This window comes from Phacochoerus africanus, chromosome 3 (assembly GCF_016906955.1).
Source record: "Phacochoerus africanus isolate WHEZ1 chromosome 3, ROS_Pafr_v1, whole genome shotgun sequence".
NCBI lineage: Eukaryota > Metazoa > Chordata > Mammalia > Artiodactyla > Suidae > Phacochoerus > Phacochoerus africanus.
Genome location: NC_062546.1, coordinates 614,193 through 637,712, shown reverse-complemented (window position 1 = coordinate 637,712; position 23,520 = coordinate 614,193). Strand labels below are relative to the sequence as shown.

General features: G+C 65.8%; 1 protein-coding gene across 1 annotated transcript in view; it reads right to left on the bottom strand.

The window, feature by feature from the left end:
• The window catches only part of KCNQ2 (potassium voltage-gated channel subfamily Q member 2), a 47,541-nt gene extending 35,628 nt beyond the window's left edge, over positions 1–11,913 (bottom strand). The window contains exon 1 of the mRNA XM_047770648.1: positions 11,618–11,913. Within this exon, the coding sequence (XP_047626604.1) occupies positions 11,618–11,913 (296 nt within the window). The remainder of the gene's footprint in view (positions 1–11,617) is intronic.
• Positions 11,914–23,520: the final 11,607 nt, after the last annotated feature.

The window sequence follows — 23,520 nt, the reverse complement described above, 5'->3', positions numbered from 1 at the left end:
GCGGCCCAGCGCTGGAGCAAAGGCTCTTGCTTCCAGGCCTCTCAGTCTGCAGGCCCTCAGCGCCCAGAAGGCAGCCCTGCCCAGCACGCAGATGCACCCCACGCGCCCACGCCCAATGCACGTTCTCATCTTGGTGACCCGGGAAGGGGGCTCTGCCCTGGCCTCCTGGTCCCTGGCACGGTGTCCTCGGTGACAGGGGAAACTTCACCAGGAACCTGGAGGGGGGGCAGCTCAGATGAGATTGACCGCCCCAAGCCCTGCAGCCCACGGCGGCGTGGCCCGCTGCACCCTGCACACCGGAGCCCACTGCAGGGGCTGGGAATCTGAGCCGGACGGGGCCCTCCTACCCGAAGCCTCTCTGGCCTTGGTGACCTGGGCTCTGGCTCCTGGCAGGCTCTCGAGAGCTAGAGCTACGACTCAGAAAGACCCCCGTTCCTTGAAGGAGGCGCTGGCACCGCTGCCCCCACCAAAGCAAGCTGTGTGCTGAGCACTGACCCCTGAGCACTGAGCTGAGGCTGCTTCCTCCTTAGACTGGACACGTGAGCAGTCCTGCAGGCTGGGAGCCCAGGTGAAGCTCAATGCCCAGCACCTCCCACAGGTCCGCCTGACCCAGGCCAGGGGGCCTCGGGAGGGGCGTCCACAGGCCCTCCACCCTGGGGACCGTCCCGGCAGCAGGGCAAGAAAGGAGAGGAGGCAGAAGGCGAATCCAGAGGCAGGACGTGGTGGTTTTCCTACAGCCCGAGGTTAATTATGATAATGAATTCAACGTCAGGATGCTCCCCTGGCAGCAGTTGCCAAGGAGACGAGCATCTCAAGCAGCTGGTCCCCAGCCCCAGATTCCAGGGGCTGTGAAGGGGGTCAGGAAGGGGGGCCAGGGCGGCAGAGGACTTCAGATTCTGCTCAGCTGGCAGGGGGAGGGGGGCCACCTGAAGACTGAGCGTCGGCTGGAACAGCCCGTCCCGGGTGGCACCCACCCAGTCCACACGCGGCCGTGGGGTGGGCTCGGCCCCAGCACTGCAGGATCCGCAGCAAAAAGACTGTCCTCACCCAGCAGTGAGAGAGACCTCAGCCAGACATCGGGAGGGGCTTCCGCAGCCTGAGCTCTGGGCAGAGGTGGGCCTCTTTTGAAACAGGTGGAGGCACAGCAGGGTCACGCGCAGGGATCCTGGCGGGAAAGACAGGGCAGGGGGGCGCCCAGGGCAGGCAGGCGGTGACCAGCGGGACGGAGGGTGCGGAGGCGTGGGCACTGGCTGGACCACACCCCTGGAGGTGGGGGGCCCACGGCCACGCCCACAAGTCCTGGGCCACTGCTGCAGTCTGCCTGCCCTGCCTCTCGGGCCCGTAGCCCCCCGCGCCTCCAGGGAGAGACCCCACTGCTGCCCGCCCCCCCCCCCCCATCCGACAGCAGGGATATGTCTCTTCTGGGAAATTGTGACAAGGCCTGTGCCACCTCAGTCCCACTCGCAATTCCACTTCAGTGTTGGGGGGGCACCAGGCGCTCCCGTCGTGGCACAACGGAAACGAATCCGACTAGGAAGAATGAGGTTGCAGGTTCAATCCCTGGCCTCACTCAGCAGGTTAAGGATCCACCATTGCCATGAGCTGTGGTGTTGGTCCCAGACGCAGCTCGGATGCCTCATTGCTGTGGCTGTGGTGTAGGCCGACGGATACAGCTCCAAGCAGACCCCTCGCCTGGGAACGTCCATATGCCACGGGTGTGGCCCTAAAAAGACAAAAAGAAAGACATTTTGGGGGGCACCGGGGGGGTGTGTGGTGCAGGCGGGGACAGACCCCTGCAGCTGTCCCCTCAGACCAGCCAGGGGGCTAGGGGCTAGGAGGAGGGGCAGCCGAGTCTTCAACACCCCACGTGCTCGGCCCTGGAGAGGAGGGAGGGGTCCCCCACACCAAGCACCACCCCCAGGCTGAAGTTCACGGCGTGTCTGCCACTCACCAGGAACACGACAACCTGGGGACGGGAGGTGCTTGTCGGTTTTACCGATGAGAAAACGGAGGCTGCGAAGCAGGTCATGGCAGCCATGCAGGGCACCCCGTCACTGCAGGGGTCTCCCCAGAATAAGGTCCATTCTGGCAAGGCTGTGCCTCCCTGAGGGCTGGGTGGCCGGAGCAGCCAGTGTGAAGCCAGAACGCTCACACCGGGCTCCCTGGGGACCTCCCGCTGCCTCGTCCATCAGGGCAGCAGCTGGTGCTGCAGCCTGGAATCTAATTTCAGCCCCTAATAAACTGCTCTGCCTCCAGGACCCACTGCCACTTCCAATCTCGGGGAATGACGGGACTGCGGCCGGCTGCTCTGGGCACACGCCAGACGCGAAGCATCACCCAGATCCCGCCTGGGCCCACCCTCCAGCCTCCCTCTCCCAACACCAGGGCAGGAGGGCACGCTCCAGGGACCCCTCGATGCCCCCACTGGCCTGAACCCCCGGGATGGCCGGTGTCATCCAAAGCCTCTGCCACGGGCGAGGAGGTCTGTGGTGCCCCCCCGCCAAGCATCATTTCCCTAACCACTCACCATCAGGAGCCCCAGGTTCACAGGGACCCCCCCACACCCGCTACAAGCCCCAGCCTCTCCCCGAGAGAGCGGGCATCCGTACTAAAGCCCCCAGGGCTCCGGGAGCCACGGGAGGAGCCGTACCCCGGCCGGGCAGGGTGGCCTCCCAGAGCCGTGGCAGGAAAGCTGCTGGCTCAGCACCCAGCAAAGCCACTTTCCCAGGCGCCTGCCACCCAGTCCCTCGAGACGGCCACTCCAAACGGGTAATTTGTTCCGCATTAGCCACCCATCCGCACACAGACACAGGCTGGACACAGGCGCCCCTGAGGGCCCCTCCGCCCCACATCAGAGTCCAGCCGCCGCCGGCCGGCACATCCAAGTCCCCACCACGCCCACCCTGGCACGCTCCCTCTGCCTCCCACCCACCCTTCTCAGGGACCACGGCCGCTCCCCAGGCTCACGGCCCCAACAGGGGTCCTTCCCCAAAGTCATCTCAGCTCTCCCACCCGGGGTGTCCATTTCTCCACCCCCACCCCCGCCATCTGTGACCCCCCCCCCTACCAAGGCCCAGGAAGAGCCCCAGCTCCCCCTGCCTGTTTCTCAGCCTTGCCAAGCCGGCTTCCCTGCCCCGGGCCTTTGCACATTCTCCTCTGCTGCCTGGACTTCCCTCTGCCCACGCGTCCATGACAAGGCTGCCTCCGTCTAGTGAAATGTCCTCTTCAGGGTCGCCTTCTCTGAGAGGCTGCCAGGTCCCAACTGTCCCCAGTTTCTCTCCTGGGGCCCTGACCCTCCTCACCCACTCTGCTCACCCACCCCCCCAAGCGTGCAGCCAGAACCCACGCAAGGGGTAGCCCCCCCATCCTGACCAGGGGCAAGGTCAACTCCAGCGCAGAGCAGCTCAGACAAGGCCGGAAGATCAGACCCGCTGGACGGTCCAGCAGCCAGGGCGCAACAAGGGGCCACGGACAGGAAACCTGTGTACAGGGGACCCAGAGGCTTCCCAAGGCAGAGCGTGGGGTCCTGAGGCCAGGAGGTCCCGACCCCAGGAAGCCTGGCCACGTGTGAGCCACGAGGGGCAATTGGCTCATTGAAAACAAGGTCACGGCTCAGAGAGAAATACCTGCATGTGTCCACAGAGAAATCTGAGCACGCGTGTTCACAGGAGCTCTGGGCCCGCAGACTCAAGTGGAACAGCCACGCGTGGGCAGGGGATGAATGATGGACGACCAGGCCCGTCCACAGTGGCACCTGCTGGGCCTCGGAGGGGACAGAGGCACCGACCCAGGCCACGGTCTGGACGGACCGGAGACACGACGCTCACGTGAAATGTCCAGAACAGGAAATCTGTCCCCAGGGGCTGGCGGCGGGGCTGCGGGAGCACGTGGGCTCGGGTCACCAGGGGGATAAAAAGCTCTGGACCAGAGACAGCACAGGGACTCCCAGGGCCCCAGACCACAGCACCCCAGACCCAGCGCCCCTCACAGCCCTGCTGCCCGGACCCTGCCTGAAGACCCTCCCAGCAGCTCTCAGGCTGGCCCCCTCCATGCTCCACGGCTCAGGGCTCACCCGTCCCCTGAAGACACCTCCGTGTTCTCCCGGCCTCATTGCCCACCTGCAGTGACAGGGGCTCCACAGGCAGCCCCTCCCGGACCGCAGGGGCCACCAGGGGCGTGCTCGCGCTGGGGACCTCCTCCGGGCCAGCACCCGCTCCCCAGCCGTAAGCCACCCAGAGCTCCGGGTGAGGGGTCGCGACAGGGCCACCCCATCCCCACCCCAGGAGCCCTGACAAAGAGACGGAGCCCAGCAGAGGCCGGAGCCCAGCAGAGGCTGGTCGGTCCCAGGAGTAAACCCCTGCCTCGCACGCAGGGCGCCTCGGAGAAGACAGAGTCGAGGCAGAGACAACCTCCTTTAAGAGGCGCGGAGGCAGATGCTCAGAAGCAAGTCGGGAACGACAGACACTCCTCGGGTTTCGCGCCGTCTGCACTTCCCACGGCGGACGCGCGCGGGGGTCCTGATCCAAACAGATAATGGACCCCAACCAAGCGCGCCCCCCGCTCCCGCCGCGCAGCGCCGCCTGCCCCCCGCCTGGATCGAAACGCTCGATTTTCCGTCCACACGCTATTAATTCCCTGCTCCGCTACTTAAACCGCACAGATGAGACAGGACGGTCTTGGAAAATGCTGAGAAGCAAGAGCTGTGAGCACAGACGCTGAACCTGCAGATGGAAGCAACCGAGTCTGCCCCAAGGGCCCCTTCCGGCTCCAGCAGGCAGTGGACGAGTCCCCCACCCTCCGTGGGCCCGAGCGGAGCCCACGTGGAGAGACGGCCGTGGGCCTGTGATCAGGACCGTGGCCAGCGCCCGTCACCCCACGTCCTGTGTCCCCGCCAGAGGCTGCGGTCCAAAGTGTTCCCATTTCCCGCTCCCCCGGGTGAAAGTCAGGACTCCCTGCCCCCCCGCAGGGCCCCTCCTTGTGCTGCCACCACACCCCGCACTGAGCTTGGTCCCTGGGGGCAGGCAGGGGGACGCAGCCAGGCTCCCAGGGGCTCAGCAGGACCGGCCGTCTGGCCCAGGGCCGGGTGGCAGGAATGGAAAGGAACCAGCCGGGCGCTCAGCACGGCCCCTCCCCCCAGACCTGGGACCCCAGGGTGAAACTGGCCTTCGCCGTCCAACACTATCCCTGAGCCTAAATGCAAGAGCAACCTCCAAGTTCTCGGCTCTCCGGTCAGGGCAAGACTGAGGCTCGGGAGGAAGGGGCGGCCGGGCAGGGACCTGTCGCCCACCGCTGCGGAAGATGGAGCGACCTGCTGGAAACAACACTGCCCTGTGCATTTACAAATTATTCCGCGTAACCCAAAAACGTTAAAGACCTAAGACCCAGTTTTATTCGAGCCAAGTACCCAGCAGAACCTAAGGACACTCGGCTCTGAGCCGGTACTGGAGGCCAAGGTCAGACGCTGGGTGGCCGCCTGGAACCCACGCACCCTCCCGTATCCACGAAGCGGGGCCACCACAGCCTCCAACCACGGCGGCCTCTGCAAGGCGCAGTCGGCCCACCCCAGCGCCCCCTCCCTTTGGCCTCCCCCAGCCACTGGGCAGTGGGGCCAAGGCTCCAGGCAGCTGTGGCCAGAGAGAAGCGAGAGCCCCCTCATGGGCAGGTCACCTGCCCCCAACCAGAGGTCTCCCCACCGACCTGAGGGTTGCCGGAGAAGGTGCGCCCTGCCCAGGCCTGCCGGCCTGCGTGCTGCCACCTGCTCACCGAAGCATGGCCTAGGGTCCCTCACTGAGCCCGGCTCGCCTGCACCCCACACTTCAGTGTCATGACACCTGATAAAATCCTGCCGCCACCCCCGTTCTCCCTCCACCAGGCACCATGCTGCCCGGTCCCAGGGAAGCCGCCTTTCCACCATGGGACCCCAGTGGGCGAGCCCAGGCCTTCACGGGAGGGAACGATGGGGCCTGAGGGCTCTGACTGGGCTGCGGAGGAAGCCATATGAGCTAAGGGCACGTGGGGGCACGTGGGCCCAGCAGTGCCCACCGGGAAGCCTCCGGTCTGGCACAGCCCCCGGAGTGCAAGCCCCAGAGCTGCCCACCCAGGGGCAGCGCCACCCTCCCGGGTGCATGAGAAGCCTGGTGCCTCCCAGCCTCAAGCTGCAAACTCCAGGGTCCAACCCCCAACGGGTCTTGCTGCCAAACCGTCCCCAGGCCACCTCCCCCCAACTCCGAGGCCATGGCTGTCTTAACCCAGGCGAGGGACAGACGTGCTTTAGAAACAGTCATCCCCCCCACCCCGCCCCGCCCCTCTCCGTACGCGCCCCTCATCGAGAGGGGCCTGGGGCCTCACTGCCTCCCCGCCAGCTGCCAGGGAAGTGAGCTGAGAAGGGTCACCAGGCTGCGACGGCCTGCAGGGGGGCTGGCCCTGGGCACGTCCACACAGGGAGCTGGAGGGAGGGTGGGGCTGGGGGCCGGGGCCAACCTTACCGTCGGTGTGGGAAGCAGTGACCTTGGGGGACAACCTGGGGGCTGCACGCCCCTCTGCTCTCGGCCTCGGGTCTGAGCACGCTGGCCCAGATTGTTGGCCCAGAGCCTCGCAGCCACAGCCGGAAGCCACGCGGCACACAGGAGGCGTGTTTTCAGAGGCTGCGGAGCTGCGGGCAAACAGCTGTCAGAAAGCACAGCTGGGCAGTGGCCACTCTGGCAGTGCCACCTGGAGGTGCCGCCTTTGTGGCCCACGTGGCACTAAGTCACCACACGATTGCTCAGACGGGACAGGGGCTGATCCAGACGCAGCCCACGTGGAAACCTGACACCCCTTTACCGTCTGGGGCTCCGCAGTGGAGTTTTTCGAGCCAGAACCGTTTGGGCCTGCACGCCGGGAGGTGCCGGGTGCTGAGAGCGTGTGCGGAGCGGCCGCAGAGCAGGCAACGTCCTTCAGGAAAAGGGCCGCCCCCTGGACAAACCCACGGAGTCAGCCGGGGCCCCGGGTCTAATCGTTCGGCCACGTTAACAGCAGCCCCAGCCAACAGGACACCTGCCAGGGCTGGGCTGAGGGCGGGGGCCCAGGGTGCGCCAACCTGCGTCCGCCTGGTCCTCCTGCTGCGGAGCGACAGCAACGCGGCCAGGACCCCACGGCCACCACACGCACCAAGCGCTGCGAGGGGCGAGTCAGAGGAGACAAGCCCAGAACTGTGTCCCCACGTCGGAGGCCAGGAGCGTCGGTGGGGGCGGGGCCCCCGCCAGGCTCCCTCAGAGCCCGTGGTCCCTGCCGCTCACCGCCCTGCACGAACACGCCCTCTGAGCCGTCTTTGCTGGGAACGACCTCACGCCACACCTAACGGAGGTGCGGAGGTGACCAGGTGACACCTGTTGCTAATACACGTACACGGCAACTGCCCCCCACCGGAGAGCCCGCACTTAGACTTGGGACTTTTTAAATGACCCACCCACAAGGCAGCCGGGCAGCCCTGTAACGACAGGGTGTCGCCAGCAGCCTCCTGAGCCCCCAGCAGCCATGGCCTGAGCCCCAGGCCTGGCCCTTGCCCCCCGCCAAGTCCCACCTCAAGAACTCGCTCAGAGGGCCCAGGACACCTGCTGGATGTCCCTGCCTGTCCCTCTGTCCAGAGGTGTGGCCCCCGCTGGTCTCCCTGCCCCCGCCCTCAGCACCTTCCAGGAAAGGCCCCAAAGAACCATCCGGAACCTGCTCCTGCTCCCAGGGTGGCGGCCAGCCTCGCGCTCTCACCAGCAGGGCTCAGATCGTCCTGTGAGGGCGGCCAAAAGCAGACGCCGGGCCTGGTGGAGGCCCGGCCGGAGCGCAGGGACGAGCAACGTCTGACGGTGGCCCGGCCGCTACCCACCCCCCGTCTCAGCCGGAGCCGCTGGAAGGGAAGCGGCTTCTTCAGACGCAGCACCCACGTCAAAAGCCTCCTTGTAAGACCCCAGAGAGGCTGGTTTCAATCTCTGGCACTTACTGACGTCTGATAAAACAGAGACGGTCAAGAATGGAGCTTCCCACCCACGCGGCTGCCGGACGGCATTGACGGGAGTCACTGCGCGGGTAACGGGACACCGCGAGGAAGAAACACGTCACTGCCCCGCGTGAAGGGTCCTACACGGGCCCCGGCTCCAAGCCCTGGCTTCCCTGGAAACCACAACCCTCCTGCAGGCTTCACCTTCGGGGAAACTTCCATGAGCTTCTCCATCCCTTCAATCAGTAGACACTTCCTCCCCCGGGCGCACGGCCAGGAGGTCCAGGACCCGACGGCCCCTCGGATCTGATCTCCCCGAAGCAGGCGCTCCAGCAGCGAAGGCCCTGGCCGCTCGCCCCGGGTGAACCCTAACTCACCCCCAAATGCAGTCTGACCCCAGGAAGGAGCGGCGGTGTGGGGGGGGGGTTCGTGTCCTGCCCAGGCTTGCCCACCCGAGGGGGCAGTGGGCGGCCTGTGGTGGCCAAAATCAGGACCCTACCTGATATCCAAGGCCACACAGGAGACTGGAGCACGGCCCTGAGACCCCAGACCCCCGTCGTGCGATGGTGACACAGACCACGGCTGCCTGGACGCCGCGGAGGATGGAGGGGGCTTGGAGAACCAGCCCTGGAGAAGGCGGCTCCAAACTGGCCGGTCAGGCGAGCCCCAGCCTCCCCAGCCCAGGCCCGCCCCACCGCACCGGCATTTTCCACCCAGCCTGTTTTAAAGTCAAAGTGGCTCTGGGGTGAAAGGTCAGTCAACCTGCACCCCACGCTCTGGTCCCCGGGTGGAGACCCCTTTCGGCGTGACTGGGCCCACTCGGGAACTCGGTCATCCAGGCCTCAGCTTCCCCGGCAGTGAAAACGGGGTGACAAAGCGAGAAACCCTGAGACCGCAGGCAGTGCCCGGCGCACCTGTTCCCCGCTCCCCACTCCAGCCGCAGAGAGAGCCCCCACGGCAGCCCACCCGGGACGAAGTCACTGCTGCTCCCAGGAGGGCACTGTGGGGAGGGGCTCTTCAAGGACCCCTGAGGGTTTCCTGGAGCAGGTGAGTAACCTCAGACCCTCCCGGCCCAGGCACACGGCCCGGAGACAGTATGAAGCCTTTTCTGTGGCTCGCCCCACTTTAAGAAACTCAGGAAACCTCCAGACCGTCCCTAGAAATCCTCTCAGACCCTCGGAGCCCCAGACCTCCCCAGGGAGTGAGGGCAGTGGGAGCTGGGGGCACCCCTGCTCGCCGTACAGCCCAGCCCCTTGCCGCAGGGTCCCCAGCCGCTGAGCGCCACCTGCCTGCCCAGAATCCCCCGCCATGCAGGGCCGGGCCTGCCTGTCCGGGGCTGCTCTCCTTCCAGCCGCGGCCGGGGGACAGAGGCCGGGAGGGGTGGCCGAGATGTCTCTGCCCCCCGGCCCCCTGTCAGCCTGGGCCCGGATCCCTCCCGACTCAAGGAAGTACTTCGGGACCTTCTCACTGGCGGAGCGAGGGACAGCCAGGGCTTGGCCCAGAGTCCCGTCTGCAGAGAACACCCCTCCCGCGAAGGGGGGGGGGGGAGGCCTGGCTCGATGCCCACCAAGCCCGAGGGCCACAGGGCAGCCACCTCGCTCCCCACCTCTGGCACAGCTGTCCCCGGGACCCATTGGGACACCCAGAGCCTCCACCTTCCAGAGCCAGGCCTTGGTGGCAAAAGCAGAGGCAGGCGGGCAGCCTAGGAGGGCAGCAGGGCCCCAGCCCAGGGCTTGAACTCAGTAACGAATGAACCCACAAGCCACATGGTGCAGCCTGAGCTAGTCCATGCTGGAGGCAGCGGACACAGGGAGGCCGCCCCCTCCAGGACCAGCACGGGGGCAGGAAAGGCCTCCCGAGCTGCACACGCCCAGGGTCGGTGCGGTGACAGAGGCCCACGCCTGCGGACCTGGCGGACGGTAGACGAGCAACAGGAGCCAGAGAGCTCGTCTTCAGGGGCCCCCAGCCCCAGAAAGGGGGGACCCCACGAGGTGCGTCTCCACGACGCCCTGGGGACAGGAGCTGCCGTGCCCCCCGACGCTGCAGGCCCGCCTGACCTGACTCAGCGCCCCCCTCCCAGGAGCCCGCATGGACCCCACACACGGGAGCAGCTGCCCAGCCCTGGGTCCCCACACACTCTGCCTCCAGTGCTGGGTGCTGCAGCTCTTAGGAGGCAAGAGGCACAGAGGGGCAGATCAGGCCCAAGCAGGGAGAGGCCACACGGAGGGGACCCCAGGAAAGGCAGGGAGAGGCCACAGCGAGGGGACCCCCAGGAAGTGTTGCCAGCAGGGATGTTCGTGCCCAAAACACAGCAAACCTCCCACAGCCACACCACGGGTCAGATGTGCGGGCACCACTGGGGCAGGCTCTGTCCTCGGACTCGCGGCCACCTCGGGCCGGGACCTGGCTGACCAGGGGACCCACCGGGAGCCCCCTGAGCCCCAGCCCGGCGGGGAGGGGGCAGCGGTGGGAGAGCCGTGGGTGGGGAGAACGGGGGCTCTTCCAAGGACGAAGAGCACACCTGCGCATGTCTGCGGGGAAGGGCCAGGCCACCTCCCTGGGGCAGTCGGGGGCTGACAGGGTGCAGGCGTGTCCTCGCCTCAAGGGACTCCCCAGGTGGCTGGGCGGCGGGGCTGGGACAGCGCCCAGGAGGCCTCCCAGGGTCTCCTCCCCCATCCCACGCGTTCTGTCCAGGGCACACACCCAGGGGTCACAGGTCCACTCGTGGGGCTCACCCCCCGTCGTCCCAGCAGGCACTCGGCCGGGGACAGTGTCCCCAAATCCACCCCTCGCTCCCATCCTAAAATGCCTCTTTCACACAAAATGGCCGAGTCCCGGCCCGTCTGGCTGGGATGGGAGAGGCTGTGCACGCCAGCGGCACCAACGCCACACGCGCACACACACCCATGTGCACACAACGCCAGCCCATGGCCACCAGGCCTGCCTCAGGGGCCAGGAGCTCCCCGAACACCCTGCTAGGACCAGGGCTGGCGGGCCTCGGGATGGTGGCCGCCGCCTTCTGAGGGTCCCCTGTGCCGAGGAAGGGGTCCAGAGCCTAGAATGCAGGGGCCTCAGGCACACACCTGCTCTGCAGGCTGCGCTGGGGGGACGGAGAGTGGGGGGAGTACAGGCCCCAGAGGGCAGGACAGCCAACTAACTGCCCGCGGCCCAGGGCTGCGATGGGGGGGATGGGGAAGGGCAGGCCAGCTCCTCCCCCATTTTCTCTTCCTGGGGGGAGCCCATCTTGGGGGGGGGGGGCAGGAGTCCAGATCCCTCTGCAGGACAAGCAGCGCCGCCCTGCCTCCCTGGCCGGCCCTTTGTTCGGTGCAGCGACCGTGGGGAGGGGCCTCCCGGCTGAGGAGGGGAGGCTGGGGCGCCGCACGGCTCCCCGTCCTGCGGGGGAGGGGCTGATGTAACCCAACCAGGCCGCGGGCGGGGGAGGCGGACGGCGCCCGCGCCCGACCCCGCGCCCGATCCCAGAACTCCCCCCAGCCAGATGGCTCCGAAATCGCTCTCCAACCTCCGCCCTTGGCTTTCCCCAGGGGACCCCAGGCCCACGGTGTGACCGCTGCGGGCGCGGGGACACGCGCGGAGGCCCTCGTCGTCCGCAGCCCCGCGCCCGGCCCGGCCCGGCGGCTGAGCACTCACACGTAGGCGTGGTAGATGAACGCCCAGCCGCGCGGCCGCTCCAGCACGTTGTAGAGGAAATTCTGCAGCTTGCGGTAGAAGGCGTTGCGCTTGGGGGGCTTCCCGGCGCCCGCGCCGCCCGCGCGCGGCTTGCTCAGGATGCTGCCGCGCTTGGGGGCCTCGGAGCCGGCGATGAGCAGCGCGCCGTCCCGGGTGGAGTCGGGGGCGCCGGGGTCCAGCCCCACGAAGCCCACCTTGAGCTTCTTCTCCCCGCTGGGGCCAGGGTACACGCCGCCGTTGCGCGACTTCTGCACCATGGTGCCGGGCGGCGCCCGGGCGGGCGCGGGTTCAGCGGGGGCGGTGCGCTGGGGGCGGCGCGGGCCCGAGCCCAGTTCCCCGGCCCGGGAGCCGCATGGCCGAGACGGCGGCGGCGGCGGCGGCGGCGGCGGCGGCGGCTCCTCCGCGCTCCTGCCGGGCCCGGGCCGCGCGCGGGGACGCTGCGGCCACCTCGCTCCGCGCGCGCCTGGGCGCCTGGCCCGCGGCCGCGCCGGCTCCGCCCGCCGCCTCGCCCCGCCCCCCGTTAACTCCTGCGCCGCCGCGCGGGCCGCTGGAGGGGGGCGGGGGTGGAGGGCAGCCCCGCGGCGCTGCCACCCGCCACGCCACCGGGCGACCCCCTCCCCTGTCCTGGCCGCGTGCCGCCTGACCGAGGAATCCGGCCCCCCGGTGCTCTCCAGGGAGGGGAAGGACCCGGCAAGCGCACCCCCTGAGCGGAGCCTCCAACTCAACCCCCAAACCCGGGCCTGCTGGGGCCTGGCGAATTCTGACCAGCTGGGCCCCGGACTGGACACCGTGGAGCCCGGCGAGGTTGTGGCTCTTGCCAGGCTCCCTGTTATATGGCCCAGCCCCCCGGGACCTTATGCTCTTGGCCTCTAGATGGTTCCAGGCCCCAGGGTGCAAGGGGGTGCCTGGGAAAACTTCCTAAGAGGCGGTCTGACATGGGCGGTCCTGGGGCCTCCTGGAAGGGAGACAGCAGGGGGACAGCCAGGGTTTGCAGAGGGATCTCAGCAGGAAGAGGGCAAGGATGCCCAGAAAGGTGAGGCCGGAGAGACCCCTCAGGGGTCTAGACTTTGCCCTGCAGACCCAAAAGGGGCCTGCCTCAGGGACAGGGCCTGGAGGGTGGGCCCTAGGGTGAAGCTTAGGCCTGAGGCCAGTGGGGATGCTGGTGCCACAGTCGAGCACAAAGCAGGGCAGGCTGTGGACACAGATGGCAGGGGTCCCTTTGGGAGGGAGTGGGCAGAGTTGGCCTCCCCCAGCCATGGGTGTCCCGGTGGGTTGCTCTGGCACCTGCTGCTGGAAGGCCAAAGCATTCATTCCTCAGCCCCCAGGGGGGCCCTGCACACCCCACGCTGTCAGCTCTGCGCCCCCCACCCCCCGCCCCCGCCCCCCCACCAGCCCGCCTCTGCTCACCTGGGATGCTGTTGGTTGCAGGTACCCATCTTGACCACGCCCAGCCCCCTCCCGCATTTGCCCAGCATCGTGGGGTCTACCAAGCAAAAGGCCCTGGCTAGCAGCTGGCACCGCCCTCATCAGAACCCGCTCCTAAAACAGCAGGACCCCTGCGCGGGGGCAGCTGTGTGGTTTGCCCTTTGGGTTCCAAAGCCAGGGGCCTGGTTCTGTCATTTGGGCAGAAAACACAGCGGACAATGCAGGCCCAATGCTGTCATCTAGAACGTTGGGAGCAGACTGCAGCCCAGGCCACACACACCCGTGCACACAGGTGCGGCCCAGGGGCCACACTCCTAAGCCCGCCTCCCTTCCCCCAGGCCTGGTCGCCAGCTGCGCCCTTAGGCGGCTTCGCCCCTGCTGAGCCCAGGCCGAGGAAGGCGGAGGAGAACCCAGCCGGTGAAAGGAAAGAAGGGCCACACACCCTGGGTCTACGCGTGGCTGGCGATCGGGGGACGCTCACGCTGAGCCTTCAGAAACGGGGTGGAGCCCCCCGGGATTCACAGGAGCAAACTCCACGAGGGCTGGGCCACCCCCTCCTGCTGCGGGGGCGCCTTCCCAAGCCAGGGGAGCTGGGCTTGGTCCCTCCTGGAGGAGCCCCTCCCCGGGGCTGGATGGGGGAGCTCGGCGGGCCCGTGGCTAGGACGGTTCACAGAGGAGGAAGGTGTCACCTGGGCAGGTTTGCCGGGACGGGAGCAAGGTTTGCGCTCTGGGGGAGGGGGGTGACGAGGGTCCCCCACCCCAGGCTGGAAGGGGGTTGGCCCGGGGGCCAGTGGCCTCCGCCTGCCCGAACCCCTGCTTGCCTGTCTACAGTGGCGCTGGCACCAGCAGCTTCGCCACATCTCTCGGAGGTTCTGGAAGGAGAGCCCCGCATCGAGGTTTGAAAACCTCTGCTTCCTCTGTCTGGGGCGTCCTCTCCATGATCGTGTTTTTCGGTTTTGTGTGCTGCACACCGTGGACTGTGTGCCGTCAGCCGTCAGGTCACAAGTTCCCCCGCCGCTGCAACCCAGGCAAAGCAGGTCTTTGACAACAGTCATTTGGGGTGAATTTCATACAAGCGACAGGAATTCCATTTATTTAAAAATAGATGGGAAAAGCTTTCAGGCTCAAACCATCTTTGCCAAGACGGCACTGACAGGTTCCAGAGAAGAGGAGTGGAAAAATTCAGATGCACATGACGCCCCACTCCAGTTTGCGGAAAAGCTTCCGCCAGGACTTGGCGCAGCCTCTGCCCAAGCCGGGCGCTGTCCTTTCAGCACCAGGAGCAAGGCACCCTCTCCCCAGAGCCTTCTGAGCCCACCACACTCCTCCCTTGCCCTGTGGTCTGTTCCTGCCATGCCGCACCCCTGGCTACAGGGAGCAGCCGGAGTGGACTACAGAGCAGACGAGGCTGCTGGCCCCTGTCGCAGCAGAGGCCAGCTCAAAGGCTCACAAATTCCCCCGAGTACTCTACGCAATACCTTCCCCTCGGGGAGCTCACCCCACAGGGCTGTGACTCACTTCCTCGCCTGGCTCCCCTACCCACCATTGCGTCCCCCAGCGCCCGGCACCCCTGGGACCCAGGATGCACGGTCAGGGGACATCACAGCTGCTGGTGGCCGAATGGAAGCACATCCGGAGTATCCCCTCTGGGGGTCTACATGGTGACTTCTTGTGGGGGTGCAGCTCTGATCACGGGCTAAGCACTTCCTGGGGAGCCCACGTCTCCCCAAGCCCGGCAGTCCTGACTCCAACTTCAAGGATTCCACCTGGGACGGAGGGGCCGGAAGAGGAGCCGTCGGAGAGGCGTGGAGACAAGCAGCCTTCCCCTGGCCGTCCATCCTGGCCGAGGGCCCTCGGCGGCGACGGGGGGCCGGCCGTTCCCGGGGACGTGGAGGGGCTCTGGGGCCAGTCCCTCCTGATGCTCTGTTGACACCCTGCGGCCACAAAGAAGACACACACCCTGGTGTTCAGCCAGTGGCCACGCAGACACTGGGGCAGACGCCGAAGGGCGGCGCTTCCCGCCTCCCCACCGGCGCCCCGTTTCCTCCCAGAAGGGAAGGAGCAAAGTGGTCCCCCCCCCCGCCCCCCCCCCCCCCCGTCACGGCGCCTCCAGGAAAAAGCAGATGGTCTGCGGAGGCAGAGGGCGCTCCGCCAGGCCGAGGAGCGAGACTTCATCCAGGGAAATGAGAGAAAGCAGCTTCTCAATCACGTAACCCGGGCCCGGGCTCTTGTCTTCAGCCTCTGGTCTAGGCAGCAGGAAGGGCCTGCCCAGAGTCCCGGCCTCCCTCTTGGAATTTTCCATGGTTATAGGAGGAAGGGCTCCCGTGGGCGGGAGGCGGACACGGGGGATAGGAGGAGAAGATTCCAGAGGTGAAGACACTGAGTTTTTAAAACACAAAAGCCAATATAAATTTAATTTAGAGAGTGGGGGTTGTTTCGCTTTTTTTTTTTCTTTTTCTTTTTAGGGCTGAAGCTGCAGCACGTGGAAGTTCCCAGGCTAGGGGTCGAATCGGAGCTACAGCTGCCGGCCTACACCGGATCCTTAACCCACCGAGCAAGACCAGGGATCGAAGCTGAGTCCTCATGGGTACTAGTCAGATTCCTTTCCACTGAGCCACGCTGGGAACTCCTAGAGGGTTTTTTTAAAGGACCAGAACTCTCAACAAGCTGGCCCAGGCCTGGCAAACCAGCTCGTGGCATGATGGGGCTGGCTTATATTTCTCAGCCACCGATAACGCTTTGCTCCTTGTTGCACTGTGGCCTGTGACAGCAGAGACAGGCCAGGCGGCACCGGTGGCCCTGGCCATGTCCAGAAAGGTGGGAATCATGGCAGATTCCGGGCTCTCGAGGGAATCCTGCTCAGCGCTTTGCTGTTAAGCCCCACTGCCGAGCTCTGCTGGGCAGCTGCCAGGACCGAGGCTGGTACTTGGGGGCTGTGTGTTTTGTCATCATCGGTTCAAGTCTTCCGGACGAGGCACTCCGCCCTCCCCTCCCCACGCCTCCAGGCAATCAAGGAGCCGGTGACACTCGTCCCCACTCATGGCAGATAAAACAGGCCCTGCGGCTCATACCTGCTGGGTGTGGGGTGAGGCCCAGGCCCCACCAGGCTCTCTATGTGTCAGCCTACCCACGCCAAGCTGACCACACCCACTGTCCTCGCCGTGGCCTCGTCACCTGTGTGACCGGCCCTGGGGTTCACAGACCCCCGCCTCTCCTACCTCCCACCGCTCAGCTGGGCACACGACAGCCTCAAGGACCCTCAAGCACAAGTGAAGGAGGCTTCACGTGTCTGTTCCCTCTGCCAGGAATGCTGTTCCCTCCACTAGCACCAGAAGGTCCTTGTGCTTGTTCTCAGGGAGGCCCTGCCTGTGGGTCTCCCTGAAGTGGGACGCCAGGCCTCTCAGCTCCGCCTCCCTCTCACCTGTGACACTGGCCCATCTCCTGTCCCCCCCCCCACAATACAGGGAACTGAGAGGAGCGCAGTGTCACGCTCACCCCTGCACACTCGCACCCCTGCACACTCGCACCCCTGCACACTCGCACTCCTGCCTGCACAAACTCACATCTGCACACTCACACCCTGAGCTCACACAGCCCTTGGCCCAGCCCCCACCAAAGTACACGCATCGACACTCCTCGAACAAGCGAACAGAGCAGTCACTTTGTCTTAGGGCTCACGTCCCTTGGGGCCTCTGGCCAGGATTCTCCCCTGATGACCGGCCTGGGACTGGTGTGGCTCAGGGGCTGCCGGGCGGGCCCGGAGGAGGCAAGTTGGACCTCGATGCCTTGGGGAGAGGCTCCCCCCGCAGAGGGCTCAGCCCCCCTACACACACACAGGCTGTCGGCATCTGGGCCCTGGCTGCCCTCGCAATGCCAGCCCAGGCTCGCTTGAGTGCCTGGCTTGCTTGGCCAGATGTCCAGTAGGCTTTGGACAGAACCGTCCAGCCTGGGGCAGGGCCTGTGGTCTGTCAGTCTCCCCCCAGCCCTCTCCCCCAGAACAAGGTCACCGCCACTAAGCCCTGGAGATGGGACAGAAAGCCTGGACTCCTGGACCAGCAAACCAGGACGCATCAGCCTGGACCCTTGGCCAGCACCACAGGCTCTGCCAGGGTGGCGCTGATGAGCCTCTGTGCCTGCGAACATGGGCTCCGCCCACAGCACTGCTGAAGGCAGGGAGCGCAGACCCGAGCGGCCCCAAGGGCTCGTCTGAGCTGTGCGACCGTCAGCAGGTCCAGGGACCCTTGCAGAGCCCGGGGGGACCTCCCTGGTCAGTGGAGAGATGTGGCTCTCACCTCGTGGGGCTGCTGGGTGCTGAGTGGAGGCAACGCTGGGGACCAGCACCCGGCACAGAGCAGCATCTGGAAGTGGCAGGGAGACGCACAGCCGGGGAGACGCCCCGGCCCCGCTTCAAAGCACCCCCTCCTTAGATGCTCACAGACCCTCCCCGCGGGGGGCGCGGCCCAGTTCAGAAATACTGACCCCCTCCCCTCCTGGCATCCATGCTCAGAGACAAGACCCATTTGGGCCATTCCCTCTTACCCAAAGCAGGGTTGTCCCCCGGGGGACATCTGTAATATGTGGGGACATTTTGGGTTGCCATGATGGGGGGGAGGTGCTACTGGCATCTAATGGGTAGGGGGCTCCTATAGGGCACAGGACAGGCTCCCCCCCACCCCACAACAGAGGATTACCTATCCCTGGATGTCAGAAGGCTGAGGTTAACACACCATGGTTAAGGTCAACAAGGTTTTCTCTTGAATTGCAAATATTTCTGGCAAATGAGCCATTCACACCTTAGTATGAAATACTGCCAATAAATGGATTTTCTCCCTAAAGCTCCCAAGAATACCCAAGCTAAGGAATGAGAATTTTTATGGGCAAGGATGTTGGGAAGGAGAGCAAAGCCTCCCCCAGGACGGGCTGGAGCAGACAAGCATCTGCGTGAGGAGCACGCTGGCCAAGTCGCAAAATGGGCAGCTCATCATCTGAGTTCAACGAGGTAACCCTGGGTTTTCCATGTCGCTATTTTCTAGGCTGATGACAAAACCTACCTTTACAGCATCATGGAACAAGGCAATCTCAGCTTCTGTCCGCAGCTCAGCAGCTTACTTTATGCGTGAGACTGGACAGGGAGCAGAGCCTCTGGCCTGGGTCCCTCAGCCTGTGTGTGGGGGATACTGATAGTGAACGCAGCACAGGCTGCCACGACAGTGCCCCGAGTTAAGGTTGGCGAAGCGTTTAGAACGATGCCTGGATGAGTAAGCGTTATGTAAGCTTTAAAGTAAAAATAAATGAATCGATTCCAGGGCTGGCTCTGGACTCTCACACTTCCAACATGTCCCACCCTCCTCGACCCTGGGGACGAGGACCCTGTGTCGGGAGACCCAGCAAAGAGAAGGACGAGAGGATGCCGGAGACCCCTAGCGTCCCCAGAGCCGCACCCTCATCCCAGGGGAGGCAGCCGCCCCTCCGTGAGCCGGGACCCAGGGAGGGCCACCCAATCCAGAGCCCAGCCCTAAAGGTGTGTGAAGCACCCACCCAGCCCCGCCCACTCCCAAATCCGAGGGCAGGAGGTTTGGTCAGAGAGAGCAGAGGGCTGCGGAAATTTTACAGACTCCACGGGGGGGGGGGGACGATTGGGGTGCATGGCCCCGCCCCTGCCCCCCCTTGGCCTGTCCTCCAAGCCCCCATAGGCTCAGCTCGGCCCCTCAGCCCCCCGCTTTCTGGGCAGCTGTGCCGTGAACACCAGGACCCCAGCCTGCTCCATAGGCACAGCCTCAAACAGCAGCTGGCATGGTCCTTGTCCCCAGGGTGGGCTCTCCGGGCCCAGGTGCTGGCCCACCAGTGCTAATGGCTGGCACAACCCAGGCCCACGGCCCCTGTGCCCTCAGGGCTACCCGCATTCCTGACAAGATGGCTTTGGGGAGCTGGAACCAGGTCACCGGGCATCTTCAGAGAGCCAGCCCAGAGCGTGGTCTGGTCTCTGCCCCGGCCACTCTGCCCGGGGTGGATACAGGACAAGCAGGGCCTGGATGCTCGCTCACCTCCTTCTGGTCTTGGCATCTCCCCCGCCCACACCTCAGGCCCATGGTCCAGGCCCAGGCCCTGACGCGGGGTGGATTGGACCTCTGTGCTGGCAGCGATCTCGGCTGGGCTCACAGCCCACGTGCCCACGCCTGAGCTGTTCTTCCTGGCGCAGTCACGGCTGCCCCGGCTTCCGCGGCTCCTCCCAGCCGACTCCACGGAGAGACACCAGGAGGAGCAGGGGAAGCCAGGAAAGGAGGAGGCTTCTGCGGACTCCAGACTCCTTTCCACCCCGACCCGCCCAGCAGGGCCTCGGGCGGCTGCAGGACTGGCCAGGAAAGCTTCCCAGAGCCGCCTGCATCCAGCCGCCCACGGGTTTCCCCAGTGGCTCAGTCTGACTCCAGGCAGCCAGCCAGCAGCGCAGGCAGAGCTCATGTGCCCATGCACACACGCGCACACACACACACACACACACATGCCCACACACACACATGCAGGCACAAGCGGGCTCAAGGGGCACACGTATACACACACACGCACACGACCCCCTCCCTAGGGCTCCGGGACACCCCACCACGTCCTCCCCACACCCCACACGGCCACAGGCGGACGTGCCCACTTCCACACCAAGGCCACACTCACACAGGCACGTGGAGCTGGGTGCACACAGCAGGGGCAGGCCTGCCATCTGACCCACTCACAGCCCCACTCCGAGTCACTGTAGGCACCCAGGATGAGACCCGCCACGGCGCCCCATAAGGACGGCCGGTCCCTGGACCAACCCTGGAAGGAGGCCAGTCTTCAGACACAGGACGGCCACTGTCACGGTGGCCAGGCCCCTGGGGGAGGGAAGGAAGGTGCTTCCTGCCTTGAGGCAAGGGGAGGGCGCTGGGAGGCAGATCAGGTTTGGCCAACTCAGCAGGACCTCGCAGCCCCAAGGACTCATGAATTTTTCAGAGGCACCGAAGTGCAGCTTGAAGCCGCCAGGCGGGTCAGCAGATCCCGCTTTAAAAGATTCCCCAGCCCAGCAGAGGGCGGGAGACCTGGCCCCAATCTCAGGGGCCACTCACGGAGCCCGGGCTCAGGCACCAGCCCTGTGGCCAGCAGCGACGTCGCTCTCTGGGGCCACACGTCCTCCGCGGCAGTCCCAGCCGCGCGGGAGAGCCGGTCGGTGTGCCCCCCCCCGCCCCGGGACCCGGCCCCGAGGCCGCACCACGCACGCCCCCCCCCCCCCCCCCCCCCCCCCGCCCAGGACTGTGGTACCACCTGCCACCTCTCGAGCTGACGCCCCGCCCCCAGGCCCGTGGACTCCGCCCCCTGCCCTGTGGTGGGGAAGGACCCACCCACCACCGGACCCAACGGGCCCCCCACTCTCCTCACCGGGCCGCCTCAGCGCCTGGAGCTGGACAGCGGCGGGGTGGCAGCCGGGGAGGCCGCCGCGCAGCGCCTGCGCCTGCGAGCACCTGACCGCAGCGGCTCCACCACCCACCACCTGCCTGTCCGCGCAGCGGGTGGAGCCGGGGCGGGAACCTGCCCCCTGGCCGCCCGCCCTGCCGAGATCGAGGTCCCCTAAGCTCCGTGCAGGCACCCCGGGGTCGCAGAAACCTCCAGAAGGCCTTCAAGGTCAAAATTGTTTTCACAGTAATTCCAACGCCTTGGCTTTGTCCCGCCTGTTCGCCCGGGTACAGAGGCTTCTCCGAACCACGCGCTGTGTGACAACTGTGCTGGGTGCTCTTGCTTGAAACATGCCCGCGTTCATTTCCAGGGCCCTGAAGTTCACGGCTACGACCTCAGTGGTGCTTGACTTTGTGAGGGGTTGAGAACCGCTGCCCAGAGTGCGATGAGGGGCTTTGCCTTTCCCGCCCAGCCCTCCCACCCCAGAGGAGCACATTTCCCACCGCCAGGCCCGCGGTGGGGCAGTGCCCACCATCCCCCTGAAGCCCCTCCCGCTGAGTGTGGTTGGCTCCCGGGACAGCCCAGAGACCCAGCCCCTGCCCACCCCACCCCCAGCTCTGCAGGGTGCTGAGCCAGGCGGGGGCGCGCAGTGAGGCCGGCGGGGAAACTCCTGGAAAGGAGGCTGCGTGTGCTGCCCCCGCGTGGACACTGGGAGCTACTGCGTGTCCCCATCAGTTAGGTCCCAATTTCTCTTCTGTCACCTCTTGGACCCCACACTGAGCAGGGCACCTGAGAGGTGCAGGGTCCCTGCCAGGCCTCAGACTAGGAGCTTGTGCCTTCCTGGGGCTGCCTTTATCACTCCACGCCAGGAGGGGGACTGAGGGGCTGAGATTCTCTGAGAAACCCCACCCTCCGCCACGGCAGGGACCCCTGTCTACCAGCCTCAGACTCTGACGGGAACGGGCAAATGCTCCCACCTCTGTCCTCACGCCATCCTGAGAGTCCTTCAGGATGGCAAGCTCTGTACCCCGTCCCCACCCCAGAAATGCCCACCTGGGGGCAGGCAGTGCCACCCCAAGGGCAGCCCTGGCATTCAGGGCAGGCTGACACCCCCTGCACTCTCCATCTGGACGACCAATTTGCAAGAGCCACTGGGACCAGAGGGTGAGGCTTCCCCCAGGGACCTCGCTGGGGGCCTTCCTTTGACCCCAGTGGAAGGTGGATTTACTCTCACCTGTCTCAGCCTGATAGGTTTCTCCCACCAGACCCCAGTTCCACCTGGGCCAAGTGTGTAAGGACTGGACCCCAGCTCCACCTGGGCCAAGTGTGTAAGGACAGCATCCGGGAGAGTCTGCAGGGTCACACCAGGTCCCTCCCGCCAGCGATGGTGGCCAGCGGAGGCCCAGGAAGCCCAGGGCTCAGGAGAGCTTGGAGGTACCCGGTTTCCTTGGGTGGGGCCTCCAGGTAAAACACACCATCAAGTGTGAGTCTCAGGTAAGCACCAGATCCTTCTGTGTAGATGTCCTATGGGACCTATTTATGCTAAAAAAAGTAACCTCTGTTTATCTGAAATCCACATTCGCCTGGGGTTTCTGTGTCTGTATTTGCTTTTTCAAGCCGCCTTCCTTGGAGGCCTCTGAGGGTCAGCCCGGACCCTCCCACACAGCTCTGTGGCCGCCAGCAGCACCCAAGGGAAGGGGTCCCATCTGACTCTGCCCGGCTCATCTAGTCGTTCTTCATCTGGTCCTTCCCTGCCTGTGGCTTCAGGGGCCCGTCCCCACTTTGGGACTAGGCGGGGAGAGACCACAGCCCCTCTGTGGACACCCCTGAGCCGAGCACACCTGTCTCTCCTGGCTGGTCCTTCCTCGGTGCATAATCCACACCCTCCCCCCCAGCCCCAACCCCCCGCCAGGGCAGTTGGCTCCATTGGCTCTCAGAGATTTCAGGTGCCAGTTCCTGGAACCTGCAATGTGTGACATATGGCAGGAAAGCGCTGTACGAGGTAATTAAACTAACGATCTTAAGATGAGGAGATGGCCCTGGGCCGTCCTCATAAGTAGGAGGCAGAGGAGACTGGCCCAGAGAAGACGAGCCCACGCGACCGTGGAGGCAGAGGTTGCAGGAATATGGCCACAAGCCAGGGAACTTGGGCAGCCACCAGAAGCCGCAAGAGGCACAGGACAGACCCCCCCTGGAGCCTCCGGAGGGAGCAGACCCTGTCTGCACTGGAGTCTGTCCCAGTGGTATGGACTGAGACGGTTCGTGTATGTGGTTTTCAGCTGCCAGCTTGCAGTCCATTTGTTGCTGCAGCCCCAGGGGACTCACTCCCAGGGGACCCTGTGGCTGGCCTGCTCCTCTCCCCAGCCCAGACCTGCTGTGGGCAGCTGTGCCCGTCGTCGGAACCAGCTCATCCTCACCCTGAGCCCCCGCACACGCGCTGCCGCTGCTTTCTGGGCGCAGGCATGGCTGGGCAGGGCGTGGTCCTGCCAGCCCCCCGGTGCTTGCTGACCAAGGTCAGGGCTTGTTCTGGGGTTTCTGGGGCTGCAGTTCCTGCCGTACCAAGGACCCCGCTGAGGAGCCTCCAGCCACAAGTAACCGGCTCGGGGGTGGCGGTGGGGGCAGTAAGACCCGGCTTCCAAGAGCCAGGGAGCCGGAAGACCCCGGCGAAGCACAATGTGTGTGAGAGCCACTAGCGGGGGAGGGGCTCTGGGCTCATCCCGTGCTCAGAGAGACCCCCAAACTTTCAATCCCCTTCTGCAGCTCCGCAGTGACCCAGTCTTCGTCTTGAATGCCCCCACAGGGGGACCCCGAAGTCCCCTCACCCGCTGGACTCCACACCCAGTGGCCCACAGCCCACCCTGGGTCGTGCAGGTGGACACCTGGCCAGATCGGCCGCAGGGCCAGTGGGTGCCCAGTGGGCCGCTGGGCTAGCAGCTTGGTGGGAGGCCGGGTGGGGGGTACGAAGGCGCGCCCTCCCGCACGGCGGGCCGCCCACCCCCCAGCAGCAGGCGCACACACGG